General features: G+C 40.6%; 1 protein-coding gene across 2 annotated transcripts; it reads left to right on the top strand.

The window, feature by feature from the left end:
* The first annotated feature begins 3,892 nt into the window (after positions 1–3,892).
* sp6 (Sp6 transcription factor) lies at positions 3,893–10,426 on the top strand. 2 transcript variants are annotated; one of them, XM_076729125.1, is made up of 2 exons: positions 3,893–4,105; positions 8,714–10,426. In XM_076729125.1, the coding sequence occupies exon 2, from the start codon at positions 8,823–8,825 to the stop codon at positions 9,747–9,749; it is 927 nt and encodes a 308-aa protein (XP_076585240.1). In that variant the 5' UTR covers positions 3,893–4,105; positions 8,714–8,822; the 3' UTR covers positions 9,750–10,426. The 2 variants fall into 2 exon arrangements, with proteins under 2 accessions (XP_076585240.1, XP_076585241.1); XM_076729126.1 differs by lacking the exon at positions 3,893–4,105 and adding an exon at positions 8,442–8,467.
* Positions 10,427–14,479: the final 4,053 nt, after the last annotated feature.

A 14,479-nucleotide genomic window follows, 5' to 3' on the forward strand; every position in this document is an offset into this window, starting at 1 on the left:
CTTTAGCCGGCCTAGCTCTCTGGAGGTTGGCGTGTTGGCAGGAGGATTTGTCTGGGACACCGGTGTGGTTCCCGTGGGACTAGAGGCAAGTCAAACCAGCCAGAGGCCAGTGAATCAGAATCAGAACCAACTTTGTACGGTGGGAATCTTGTATACAAAACACATACCCTTTAAGGAAAGTCCCGAGTTGTACACACGGAAATACAATCACACACAAAGTGTGAGCTCCAGAATTCAGATTGATGTCTCACGTAAATCATTTTGACCTTCAGAGGAGCCAAAGCATCCAGCTCCAGAAACTTGTTCCTGACTAATTACTGTAATTAAAAATACAATAGATAGTAACACGCACCCTCTCATGTCTGTGTGTTAACTGTGAAGCTACCAAGAGACGGTTAGCTTAGCTTTACAAAAGACTGGGGCTGTCCGAAGGTAACAAAATCCACCTACAGTACCAGCACCTCTGAAGCTCACTAATTAACACAATGTGTATTTTTTAATTGTCATTTTTAATTGAAGGTGTTACGTGCTGAACTATTCCTTGGCTAGTCACGCTGACTGCCTACTAACTCCTGTCAAAAAATAGTTTTTACACTTTCTTTTTTCATACAGATTAAACAAATGAGATGTAACATGTTTACTGGTCGACAGACTTGCCACCTTTTTTCCCAGTCTTCACGCTAAGCTAACTGGTCGCTGGCTGAGCAAAAGAAAAAAAATCTACCCAACTTACTTGCAAGTCTACTTACTTGCTTTTTCATCTGCATCTTGTGGTTTTTGTTAGGCGATGGGATTTGCTCAGTTGTGGTTTCAGTTGTCATTAAATTATTTTTCCGGATAAGTCAAGCTTTTCAGCACAGACATTGATAGACACTGTTCTCCCACACTGCAGCTCACAATTAAAATGAATTAAAACAAAAATGGAAAAAGAAAAAAAATCGTTCACAAATTATTCATATATAATATAATATAATATAATATAATATAATATAATATAATATGTATTTGTTTATGAAGTTTTTAAAGTTGAATTAGCTGTGTCATTTCCAAAATTTCTGTTTGATTGGCATCTGGAAACACACGCCCTGCATTATTTCCTCATAGTATAATACTGTTTAGAGCATGTATAACATTAAACTGAGTGCCAAAGCAGTACACTGTTGACTTTGACACATTGTGTGCTTTCAAGTGCGATTAGGGAGTAGTGACTTGCACAGGTAGATGGGTTTGGTCTGAACAGCGCTAACACGCAAAGGTCAAAGGTGCTGCAGTCATATACATAGATTGACTTCACTGCATTGAAATTCACAGGGATCCTGCTGGATTGATGACAAGTGTAAATGTCAGTACTTCAGGAAAAGCCTCTTTGTAAGAGTGTTTAAAGAACCGCAAAGTTTCATGTACACACAGCATAAATTCTTATACAAAAAAAAATATGTAAGCAGTAACAGACATGAAAACTGTCAAACAAGTTATCTAAACACATTTAAATCATTAGGAGAATTTGTAAACCCCTACTTGAAATTGCACTGTAATTAAATGTTATTAAGCAGTCTCTTTCTGATTGTGCTGCATTGTATTCATGAGGAAATATGCTTGACTATTTAAAGACGTCAGTAAACAACATTTAGACGTGGTGTGTGGTCTTCAATTCAGTGGCCTGATCCTTTCTACGTGTACAAGTACATTATAGTGAAACATATGAGATGCTGAGATATTGTAGTAATTTTAGTTTTGACTAAGTTTTCTATGTGTCTCCAACAAAATTGTCAAACTGTGTTCAAATCTTCTATGTATGAATAACCTTGCTGTTAAGGCTCTTCCACATACTAAAATCCAAGCAGCGGTTTGGTTCCGTTGCAGGTCAAATATTGTGCGTGTGGAAACGACGTTCCCTCATCAGCGTGATCACTTTTCATGGCTGGAAGGTGTGTATGAGTCTATCAAGGCGCGTGCTCCATCAAGACTTTGTCAACATTCGCCGATCGCCCTGCGGTTCCATTAAGTGACCGTCATGTAATCAGTTCTAACTCAGCATTTGTAAAGTGCTGCTTCAGAGAAAGAGGAGCAGAGGGGGTAGGAAGTCATCTCCCGCCGGCTTGTCTGTGGTCTGTGTTTGTCAGTTGATTTGAAGCTGCTCCACCAACATGCTGTGACAGGAAAGGAATTAACTCAGCGAGGAGACAAAATAAAAGAAAAAGGCCTCAAAGGAAGATGATGTTAAAAACTCTTAAATGTGTAATGCACGTTCGAAGCCACTGCAGGCCATTCAGCTCTGACATACTACGACTCTCAGAAGCTGGGAGAGTTTCAACATTTGGCAAGTACTATAAGCCTTTTTGTAGGAGGTCAATTGTGATATTGAGCACAGTTTGTACTAATATGAGAAACTGTTTCTCTGAGCGGTTCAGATCTTTTGACAAGCAAATCTGGTGTCTGCTTACTGCAAAGTAAGAACTCCAGATTTGTGCATTGTGCCTGTGTTTTGGTCCGAGCCAAACCGCCTCTCAGGAGTGTCCGCAATCAAAGGATTTCCAGGTCTCAACTATCTGATTCACAGGCTGCAGTCACTGCACTGACCAGGTTACTGGACCAATCCTGCACAGTGTAAAAAAGTTCATCTTGATTTTGGTACATCACCATAACCGTGACAAAGTGTGACATAAGGCATTACAATGACATGAGAAATGTGTCTTATATTTATGTTCAATAGTTTTAAAGTAGTGGTAGAAAGTAGCTTTGAAGCAAAAGTGCTGTTAAAGTAAAAAAAAACAAATGAAGCAAATGAAGATTTAAAAAGTAATTCTAATAGTTAATATTCTGAATCTTAATTTCATAGACCAAATGTCATCTCCTCTAGCCAACTATGAATAAAAAAAATAAAAAAAAAAGCTGTGGACAAATTTAAGTTAATAAGTGGACTTGATATAACTTCAGAGGTCAAACTTTAATGCCAAAAACTGCTAGAACTATTTTCATTTACCTCAACTAAATCTTTATGGTTTTTATCCCTAAACACCCTACACCCTAAAACAAACGAGAGCTCCTGAGAGGTCAGCTTTAAATCTGATACAGAGCAGCAGTACTTCAGCTCTTACATGTCATGCTCTCACACATGCTTCAGTTTAAAGACCCCACTATCTGATGTACTGCGCTGAAAGATCAGATCATTTACTCAACTATTGGTAGCAATACCACACTACAAAAATATTCCATTACAAGTAATCAACTTCAGTAAAAGTCTAAAAGTACTATCCGCTATATGCACTGACAGTATCAGGAGCCGAAGCACTCATCATTATGCAGAATGACCCCTGTCCTCATTACGCATGTGTCCACGTTTAAGTGGCGGATTCATGTTGCAGTTTGTCGAGGTGGAGCTAATTTTAACTGCTTCATTTACGGCTGGTTTATTTAACCTCTAACAATGCATGACTGAATGTGTTATGAGTGGATGATTGTTTTATCTGTAAAATCTTCATCTGCTGTGAAGTAAAAAGCACATTTATTCCCCCAGATGTAGCAGAGTATAAAGTAAGGTACCTGCAACCTGTAGCCTACCTGAGTGTAGTATTTGAGTGTTATAGTATTAATTTGGGCAGTTTCCACCACTGACTGATGATATTAGACTTTCTACAGAAATGCAGATATTGTTGAGACTGAAAGCAGAGTCACACGTAGCACACTGTGAGGGAGAGCACGCTGAAATTTAGAATGAAGTATTGATGGTAAGTGGAAAAGTGGTCGATAGGATACCCCAGAGCACACTCTAGAAAACAACTGGGCTTCTGGCACCTCTGCCTCCCTCCGCATCAGCACAGGGCGGAGCCTGCAGCCACTCAAGACGCACAGCCTATCATAAAGTTTGGCACTCCTGAGAATGCTGCTTACCTGTGCGCCAAAACGCCGATACTTCCTCACCTGGAGCGTCTGCGATGGAGAAAATCAGATGAAATATGATGAGGATATTTTTTTTCTGTGCACTCTTGTCGACGAAGGGAAGAAGCAGCAGCAGCAGCAGAGCTGAGCCGAGACAGAGTTTCTCCAACCGAGTTGCTTTTATCCCATAAAGAAAATAACAGCAGCAGCAGCAGCAGCTCAACAGGTAAATCAGGAATTTGCTATCACTGCGGTCTAATGTAAGCCTTTACGTATCTGCTCATATGATCTGGAGTATCAGTGACCTGATCTTCGTTATAATTACTAAAACTATCTATGCTACAGCAACCGTTCATTAAACTGAAGGCACGTCCTGTGGCTTCCAAGTTGCCTACATGGAGCTGAGAGTCCAAACTTTAGAAAATCAAATAAAATTTCACATTGAAAACAGATAGTACAACAGACGCACTAAAACTCCTCTGACTTGAGACTTGAGACCCAAATTAAGAATGTATTAGTCTCCCATTAAAGAGCCCATAAGAGCTGCAATCCAACCTGAACTGATTTTTAAAAGGTTCACTTTGAATTCTTGTCTTGCGTTTTGGAGAATGTAGTTAAGAATGTTCAATATCAGCTGCCTTGATCAAACATCAATATATATATTATGATAAGAATATAAAGTCCAGGTTTTCAGGTGTAATAAGATAAAAGTGTGGATATTTAAGTGGTCTGTAGGTGTGGAGGGTCAGTTTCAATGGGATGTAGCCTGGTGTGTCATGGACTCACATAAAAATGATGATGCAGATTTTCTACCTTAAAGTCTTAGTTTAAATAATGTTTCACAAGCAAATGATGAGGAATCACACCTGTGTCACTCTGATGAAAGAGGAATCAAATCTGTTGATTAATGCTGCTGAGAAATTTTTCCGCCGCTCATTTCTGCTGTTTATTTTATATCCAGGTCTAAAGACGTTATTGTTCCTCTTTTCTTCCTGCTAAAAAAATATTTAGGTTATTTAAAGTTCACGTTCCCTTACAGGAACCCTGTGAAACTGATTAAAACTGAAGAATAATGAGAGATTTCCTAGAATGTACAGTAAAAGACAAAATATGTGATCTACACTAAATACAAGAGAGGAAGAATATCTTGACCTGAGATTCAGAGATGAATTATTTATGGCAAGCCGTCATTAAAGTGGAAGTGCACACGATGAGATTCGATAATATCCACTAAATGTATGTGTCTGCACATCAGTCTGGACAGTCTGACTGAGTTAGTATTAATTCTGTTTACATATTATTAGTTTTATTCAAAAAAGCCAAACTTAACTTTGGTGATTGATCCATATTTCAAATGCAAGTCTCAGTAAGATACATATGCAGTGGTGGAAGACATATTCATCATTTACTTTAGGAAAAGTAGCGATACCACAAAGTAAAATACAAGTGTGCACTCAGATGTACAATGAAGTAAAAGCATAAATATGAGCAATTAAAGTATGAAAAATAAAAGTACCAATACGTAGAATGGCCCTGTGAGTGTAACTGGATCATTACTGTTGATGTTTTAATATAATAATAATAATAAGCGGTTCTTCAATATTGAAATTGGTTGAAGTGAAGCTCATTTTTACTACTTTCTATACTGTTGGGTAGTTTAATCTAAAGCAATGCATCATTTATGAAGTGATCATATATTTTGTATGTAAAATTTTAATCAGAAAGGTCCTGTTGAATAACACTAAAAGGAACTATGTCATATAACTGTATATCTATCTATCTATATATATATATAGATCGATAGATATACAGTAGCGTTAAAATGGAAATTCTCAAGTAAAGCACAAGTAAAAAAATTTTTTTACTTAAGTCATTTAACTTAAAGTATTTGAGTAAATGCTCTTGATTTTTCCACAACTATATATATGTGTCTTGACAATTGTTAAATATTAAATCAAATATCATTTTTATGCAAACCAGGAGCAACAGCTGTCACATTTTGTACATCACATTTTAAATATCATCCTGTCTGCATGCTTGACATTTAATCTCTTTGTCCATTAAAACACAAATACTGAAACAACCAGCACACGAAATTGTGTTCAAAGAAATTCCTGTTGAAGAACAGCATGTGTGTGAAAAAAGCTGCAGTCTGTTTTTGACACTTGTGTGGTTTTTTTAAGAGAAAACTTAACAGAGAATATGCTCGGACTTCTGTGCAGCGGCTGGTAACGGTGGCCCTTAAAACTCCGTAAATCAAATGTTTGATGAAAGAGTTTTCTGGGTGCACGACGTCCACTTAGAGGAAAAATTGCTGTTAAAAAGTGCTGTTAAAACTACAGGCACAAGAACAGGTGTAGATATTGCGGTAATATATGCAGCAGGGCGTACAATTTACGCAACTGCGTATGAATCAGTGTCACAGCGATGGTCCTAAATCATTGAGGATGTCAAGCTGTCATCTAAACTATCTCTGCACTTAATCATACAATTAAAGCACAGAGAAAGCCATTAGCTGGGGTTAGCCTTCCATCTGGAACTCTATGTCACTAACTTCACCTTCATGTGCAAATTCAATTCTAGTTTGATGATTACTGTCGGTTACAGGATTTTATAAATTCTTAAATGAAGTCAGTTTCATTCCTCCTTATTGTTGCACCCACCAGATTTTTTACAGGTTTGTGGTCAGACTTTGGCCCTTGCATCAGTTGTCTGTATTTGTTTAAAGTTTTGTGTTTGTTTCAGTTTTGTGCAGACACATGGGCATTAAGCAAAGGTCAGAAAATCTTGATTGTAATAGGAAAGTGTTTTAAAGCTCGTTGTGGTACGTAGGTTAAATCAAACACCTTATTGGTGACCCAAACTGGTTTGTTTGGAGTGTCCACTGACAGTCAGCTTCAATGTTTTATTCTAGGTCTGGGATGAGATAGAATGGGAAATAAATTACTCTGGAAAATGGACTTTAAAATGCACATAAACTAGCACATTAGCAGGTTAGCAGTCTGAAAACGTATGAAGGCTTAACGATTCAACACTGCACTCATGTTGTAGTGTTTTCGTTTTAAAAAGCACAGAGAGAAGTTCCTTCTCTGTGCCTCTGCCCGATGGCAGACTTGTAAACTGGGGGCTGTGCTGGGTCTTGGTCGGGCAGGTTTTATGACCAGAGCTCTGTCATTGCTCTGTACCATCCTCCTCCTTCCAGGCTGCTGTCCCCCTTGGGGCCCACCTCATGCCAGCTGTTTCCTTCAGGAGCTCTTCACGCTCCCAGCACTTTGAGGAACGGAGGAGGATGCTGCTGTCATTTGTTTACGGTCATGTCAGCAGGAGCGGGATTGGGGGGGGACCATTCAGCCGTGCGTCTGCGTAACATTCCCAAAAAATTACAGAGCAGCTCTGGCTCCAGGCCAAAATGACATAAATCAGCTTGACCTTTAAGACAGGACCTTTCATTAGGGAATTCCAAACTAATTGCTTTACGATTTCATTGCAACTAGAAAGCATCTCTGCGAGGGTTTGACTGAACTTTTGAGAAGTGTAATTCTTTTGGTTTGGCCGTATTGACTCAACAAATTGAGATCCATTGTCAGTCAGAGTGACACGACTCGTGGGTTGAACCGCATGCCGGCTCCACCTGCATCTAATGAATCTGCGTATGTCTTCCACTGGCACTTGACCTTTTGTTTCTGGGCGACCTTGTGCATTTTGCTATGTGAGCTACGGTATCACAATGAGTGATCTCTATACTAAGATACTAACCTCTAAAGCTCCAGACTACTTTACTGTTTCCTGCTGTAAAGATAATTGTAGATGTTCCAGGATGGGGGTGTGGTGGAAGTCAACAAGATTGTTTGGGGCTAGGACATGTTTGGAGCCGAGCACAAATCTTGCAGCCTGCTAGCTTCTTGTCATAAATTTCAACACACTCTTGTCCAACTTTAACAAGCTTCATGTCACCTTCAGAAATCAGAGCCCCTCCCACCGCTGACTGACACTTTTTGAGGTGTGCACGAGTGTACGTACGTGGAGTGTGTAGGGGACAGGATGCTGTTTCAGAGCGTGTGCCCGTAATTACATACATAAAGTAATTGTTCTCATGTTATTGTTGGACTCCCATTCTCAGGCTCCTGAATGCCGTCAGTCTGCAACTGTTGATGCTTTCTGCCGCCAGTGTGTAAAAGGCGGGGTGTTTTACGGGGCTCCTTTTGTAACTTGCCTGGAGGGCTGTTGTTGTAAATCATGTGTGATTTATAAAAAACAGGTTCTCCTGTCTGCCAGGTTTCATCTCGACAAACCTCAGAGACGCACAAATAGACTTTGGCCTGCAGCCATACCTCCCTGGAACTTCTTCCTTTACCAAACTGCTCTCCTGTCAACACTCCCCTTCACTCTCGTCCCTCCCCCCGCTGCTGCCTGTGCACAGGGCCGATGATGTTGTTTTCTTTGCGCTTGTCTTTGACTGTCCTCCATGGGAAGTACCTGGCAGCGGATGCATGTGGCAGGCTTCTGCCTGGACACGTCTGTCTCCCCCTCTCTTCTGCCTCCACGGCCACGCAGCGTGAGAACTGCAGTATCCATGGCGATGAAGGAGGTGTGCTTGGGGTTGGTTATTTAAATGTTGTAGACAGGAGGATTTAGGCCTGAGTGTCTGCACTTCTGATGCTCAGAAATGTTAAATCAGCAGGAGCTGAGTAATTTCAAAGCCTGGAAAGAATGACCTCAGGACTTGTCAAAGTCACTGCATGTGGTTTAATGAAGTCATTGACAAAATGCAGCTGAGTGAGAAAGACTGAGTTGACACCAGAGATAATAGTTTGTCTGTTCTTTCTGTCTGCAGGTTTTATCCATGCATCGCCATCCCATCATGTGGTAATATCCTCAGCGTTACCCAAAAGATAGTGAACAACACTTTCATCAACAGTCTTGCACCTGCACCAGCTGCTCACATGGCCCACCCTTACGAGCCTTGGCTACGGACAGCACCACCTAGTGGCAGCTCAGAAGACATGAACATCCCCTCCTGGTGGGACCTCCACAGGGACGTCCAACCCGGGAGCTGGATAGACCTGCAGACGGGGCAGGGTGTCGGCTTGCCTTCAGTGAGTCCCGGAAGCTCCATGGGGTTGCAGTCCTCTTTAGGCCCCTACGGCTCTGACCCACAGCTGTGCACCCTGCCTCCAGCCCAACATGCTCCTGCCTCGCACTCGTCCCACCTCTTCCCCCAGGATGGCTTCAAGATGGAGCCGCTGGCCCCTGAGATGCTGCAGCAAGAACCGTTCTCCTTGGAGGAACCACAGGAGAACGTTGTCTCAGCTCGCCCCAAGCCCCAGCGCCGCTCCTCTTCTAGAGGTGCCGGCCAGGCTGTGTGTCGCTGTCCTAACTGCGTCCATGCTGAACAGCTGGGCCAGAGCACTGACGACACCAGAAGGAAGCACATGCACAACTGCCACATCCCTGGCTGCGGCAAAGCCTACGCCAAGACCTCCCATCTGAAGGCTCACCTACGATGGCACAGCGGGGACCGGCCATTTGTCTGCAACTGGCTCTTCTGTGGCAAGAGATTCACACGCTCTGATGAACTGCAGCGCCACCTACAGACACACACTGGCGCTAAGAAGTTCAGCTGCGCATTATGTCCTAGGGTGTTTATGCGCAATGACCACCTGGCCAAGCACATGCGCACACACGAGTCACCGCCAGGACATGGGGAGGAGAGGGTGAACGGAGACGGGAGGATGGATAAGGGCTTTGATGCACCTACGCCTCCTCAGTCATCCTCAAATGTGTCTGCGTCCGACACCACAGAGCCTCCGCTGAAGCTGAAATGTGAGACAGACCCCTCAGTCTCCAGCGTGACAGGGCAGTCCGGGTAATTTCACCACTTTCAGAAGAATCTTCTGCAGTTTAAGGTTTACCATTTGCTCCCGTCTCTGCCACAGAGGTGTCATAGATTTCCGATAGAATAGAGAAGAGAAAGAATTCGGACAAACTTGTACTGATCAAAGTTGGATGGAACAGAAAGTGTTCGTCTGTGGTCCTGTGAATTAATAACAGGGATAACTCAGTGATCTAAACGCACACAGAGAAAAACAATCCTGTGCTGTGACTAGAACTCTCCCTGTTTACTAAAAGTGAAAGGTGGCTAAGGAGGCAACCAAGCTGAAGCTGCAGCTTGTTGCTGAACTTCCATTGCTGCTAGAGCCACTACTACCAGTAGTGTAGAGACTGGGATGAGATCAACTGAAGGTGGCTTGTTAACTTGTTTACAATGAAATTAATCAAATGTGTTACTGGAGGAGTTGGGAACTTGTTTGACTCCAACACTGTTTAATTAACCAATTTCAAAGGCAGCATGAACGGAAAAAGGAAACAGTGATATTTTGCTTTGTTCCAGACTGAGGTAGTTGTGATAAGACACTGGAATATAATGCAGCATTTGCTTATTCATTGATGTCAGTAGCCATTTGGATGGTTGCCAGTTCATGCCACAAAACTGGTTGTGTGTGTATGTTGGTATGTAAGTAATTAAAGTGGTACATATACAAAATGAAAGTCCAGCAGCCATTAATGCATTGTCATGGCAGCTTGCTGTAATGATGTAGTGCAACACAATGATATAATATTTTATAAGATTTTATGATATAATATAATATTATATAATAGAAGTATAAAGTTCCATGCACTTCAAAGGCTACTATTTACTTAAAATAGTGTGTTTTTGTCACCACCATCATTTTGATGGCAAAACACTTCAGGTTACCAGATGAAAAGGAACGATGCAAACAACCGTTAAGTGTGACAATGATGTGAAAAAGATAAACTCACACATCTCGATAAATGAAATCTAAAAAATGAAAAGTGGTCAGAGCTGCTGAGGACAGTGACACCCTCCACTCTTCTGAGGTAAGACCAAGAAGAAACTCCCTCCACAGACACACTATGTCAACGCTACAAGCTGCTGGTACTGAATGAAACTTCCAGAAAGGCAGTTTACTGCAGTGGCCTCTGTGGTCCCAAGATTTAAAGCTGCAGTATTCAATATACCCATATTAACAATGGCTCAACTAACTCGCTCACAGTGCTGATACACAGAATAATCACTCAACTCAGCAGCTCTCCACAGCTTGCGAGTTTGAAAAGTGAAGCCAGTCCCCGAGTGCCTTAAACCTGCATTCTTTCTAATGACCAGCAGGGGGCCACTGGTTGCAAAAAGAAGTCAGATTAGCAAATCGCTACCACAGCGTGTGCTTGGGTTCTCAGTCAGATCCAATCTAGATAAGATAGAGGTGTAGCAATGTGTATCCTCTACCCAAATATGGTCACTTGTGGCTCCGAAAACCAGGATGGCATAGGCCATAATGCCAAAATCTGGCCTTCAAAACAGTAGTCCACAAACCAATGGGCGACGTCATGGTGGCTTCGTCCACTATTTATTATACAGTCGATGATTTGAGCTCATTATTTTGGATTTCTGGCCCACAACTGTTTTGGCTCAGTCTCATTCCCAGCAGCAGGCTGCTGTTTTCAGCAAAAACGTTCTGATAAAGCCTCTGTCAGCTGATTACTCAGCACCAAATGTCAAAAAGACAAAAATAGCTAGGCTACTGTCTAGTGAACATAGAGGAGCCTTTAGCAGTTTAAGAGCCTGATATTTAGGGCATTGGTGAAGACCAAACCTAGTTAAATGGGGAGTGAATTTTATTTTGTCGAGGGGCCAGAAACACAACTAATTAGGGGACTGTTTGCTAACAGTTTCCACATAATGATGCTGACATGTAAATGTTGTATTTACAACTTGTTCTGCTAAAAAACAATACTGCTTTTCATATTAGAATCATGCAACAGAAAATCTTGAAAGAACTTAACTTGAATTCATGCCTTCAAAAGGTTCAGGCAGTGGCAGAAGCAGAAGGTTGTCGTACCAATGTTATCCAGGTGTACCTCATTAAGTGGGCTTATGCAGTTCCTCCAAATATCATCAGCTTGATTACCATTTGCATGTCGGATCAAGCTTTAGTCAAAATCACCAACAAAGAATGTGGGAATTGCTCATCTCTCAACACATTTTATTAACAGCTGTTGGTGTGCCTGCGCTTTTTCCATGTTCACTGACACTGGCAAATTGTTGAACAAGACTCTTTTTGAAACATTACAAGGATTTGACTCTGAATTAGCATGCAGAGAAACACTGTTAGCAATCTAGTGAATGAAATAAAGTGCAGTTGAACACCACATGCATCAGAAATTGTTACTTGTTCTGAGTAGTTAACTTTCATAATCATTATTATGTGATCAATAGTTCTGTAGCGGGCAGTGTGAGCATCTTTACAGTTTAAAACACTATTAGGATGTATGTAAGCCATCACAGATGTTAGGCTGAGATCTCTATATATAGGGAGCTTGCATTATTGGAGGCTCACGATTGCTGTATTTATGTATAGAAGATAAGAAATGGAAGACATTACTTAAACATTAGTCAATTATTGTGTATTGACTATTATTGTTATTTTTTTGTTGATGTTATTATAGATAGTCTCTTATGTTGGTCAGTAGAACAGGATGGACAGCTTTTTTTAAAACTGGTTGCTGTAGTAAATGTTTTAGTTGACTGTAATGAAATAGGATCTAAAACTTTTAATAAGTTAAGTATCATGGTGTAATAACTTGTATTTAATCTATTATTGTCCTTTATCAAATAAAAAAACTATATTCTGTGCCCATGTTGAATGTTTATTTACAAAAGACAGGTGTGCTCATTATGAATTACTCTTTGCAGTTTTGTTTTCATGCAAATACAACAGATGGTTATTATTATTGTTATTACAACTATTCTTTTTCTTTTGTTTTTTTCATGTAGTAGCAGTAGTAGTCAAACACGAGGTTAGTTGGATGTGTTTAAAGCCTGTAAATTCTTATATCATATATGAGATATTGCAAAACTAGATATCATTCTTAAATTTGCACGCATGATTAGACTTCAACTCCCAAGAGATGGGACTGGATTGCAAGATAAATCTTAGGCGTCACAACATAATTAAAGTTAATTCATATATGTTATGTGTATGTTATTAATACACACACACACACACACACACACACACACAAAGATACATTACATAAAATAATAGATGTAAAATACATTTCTTTAATATGTTTATTGCATTCTTTGTGAACAACAGGGAGAACAATACTGATTATGTCCTCAAAAGGTTACAACACCTTCAATACAACAGGCCTGCAGCTTGTCTCTGCACGACATGGAAGATGTCGTCATGGAAGACCCTGTCAGGCATCATCACAGCTAAGCTGAATGAAGGTTTGGAATGATATGAATCAGTACAACTCTCAAAGTGGCGGTAGAAATTATCACCCAAAGTAAAAATATTTAGACTTTTTGCCATCCTCCATGATGGAATTTACAACCAGATGTTACATAGTTCCATCACACGAGGAGAAAACATGGGCAATCTGAATAAGGAGCTGATAAATTTGTAGGCGTTTGTCTTTTTTTATTGTTGTCATCTCTTTTTCAGACAAACATGAACAAGGGATACACCGAGTGTAGTTCTCCTTGAAAATGAAAAGAACTTATGTCTTAACATAAATTCTGTTTACAATACAATATTGACAGAAACCTACATTTATTGCTACATACACTTGACATTACATACATGCATTATGTCAAATATTAGACACTAAATAAATGTATCTAATATATTTTATTCCATTCTTTGTAAACAATACAACATTACCATAGCAACATATCATCATGACTGTCTTGTTTTCATGTACCGCCATTCAGTCAGTCCAGACAGTTCTGTCTGTCGTCTGTCTGAATCCACAAGTGAGCAGAACAGACATACAGAACAGAGACAAGTACCTGGGCATCCCACAGTTAAATGGAAACCACAGTCCATAGCAAGGAGGTCCGCTATAGCCAAATGCCTCCGAAGAATGAAGCAAGTTGTGAGGAACCAGCTCAGTGGGAAAAATAAGATCCAAACCATCAACAAATACTGTCTGCCCTATGAGTCATCAGATACCTAATGAGAGACATTTTCCAAAGGTGGTTGAGAGTGACAGAGTGAACATTTGGTGGGACTTACTTTCCAGACTGACAAGCAGCTGCTGGTGAACCCACCAGACATTGTGGTGGTCAATGAGAAACAGAAGACAGCAATAGTGATTAATATAGCAATCCAAAGCTACATCAGGAAGAAAGAGCATGAGACGCTCGAAATTCTGAAACTCCTAGGGAACCGCACAAAACAACCTTTACTCAAAATCATGTCCACATTAAGGCCATATTGTGGTAAATTGTTTCATTTTTAGCGATGACGAGCCAAACAGGTTTGGAAACATTGCTGATATAAATTTTACTTGAGGGTCAGGATACCGTTGATAAATATGTGCTTCGTTTTGTGATACCGGTTGTGCAACTAATTGACAACCACCAACAGCGTTCATTGACACAACGTTCATTTTTACTAACTGCGACCAAAACCAGTTCAAAGTCTTGTCAAGTCACATCGTTGACAGTTGTAGTTGACTTTACTGCGGGTACCTGAAGGCACCATGAGCTGGAAACGGAAGTAATATATAC

Source organism: Chaetodon auriga, chromosome 4, assembly GCF_051107435.1.
Source record: "Chaetodon auriga isolate fChaAug3 chromosome 4, fChaAug3.hap1, whole genome shotgun sequence".
NCBI lineage: Eukaryota > Metazoa > Chordata > Actinopteri > Chaetodontiformes > Chaetodontidae > Chaetodon > Chaetodon auriga.

Bases quoted from the DNA above. Each gene is read 5' to 3' on its own strand.
- sp6 (XM_076729125.1), top strand. From the start codon at position 8,823: ATGGCCCACCCTTACGAGCCTTGGCTACGGACAGCACCACCTAGTGGC.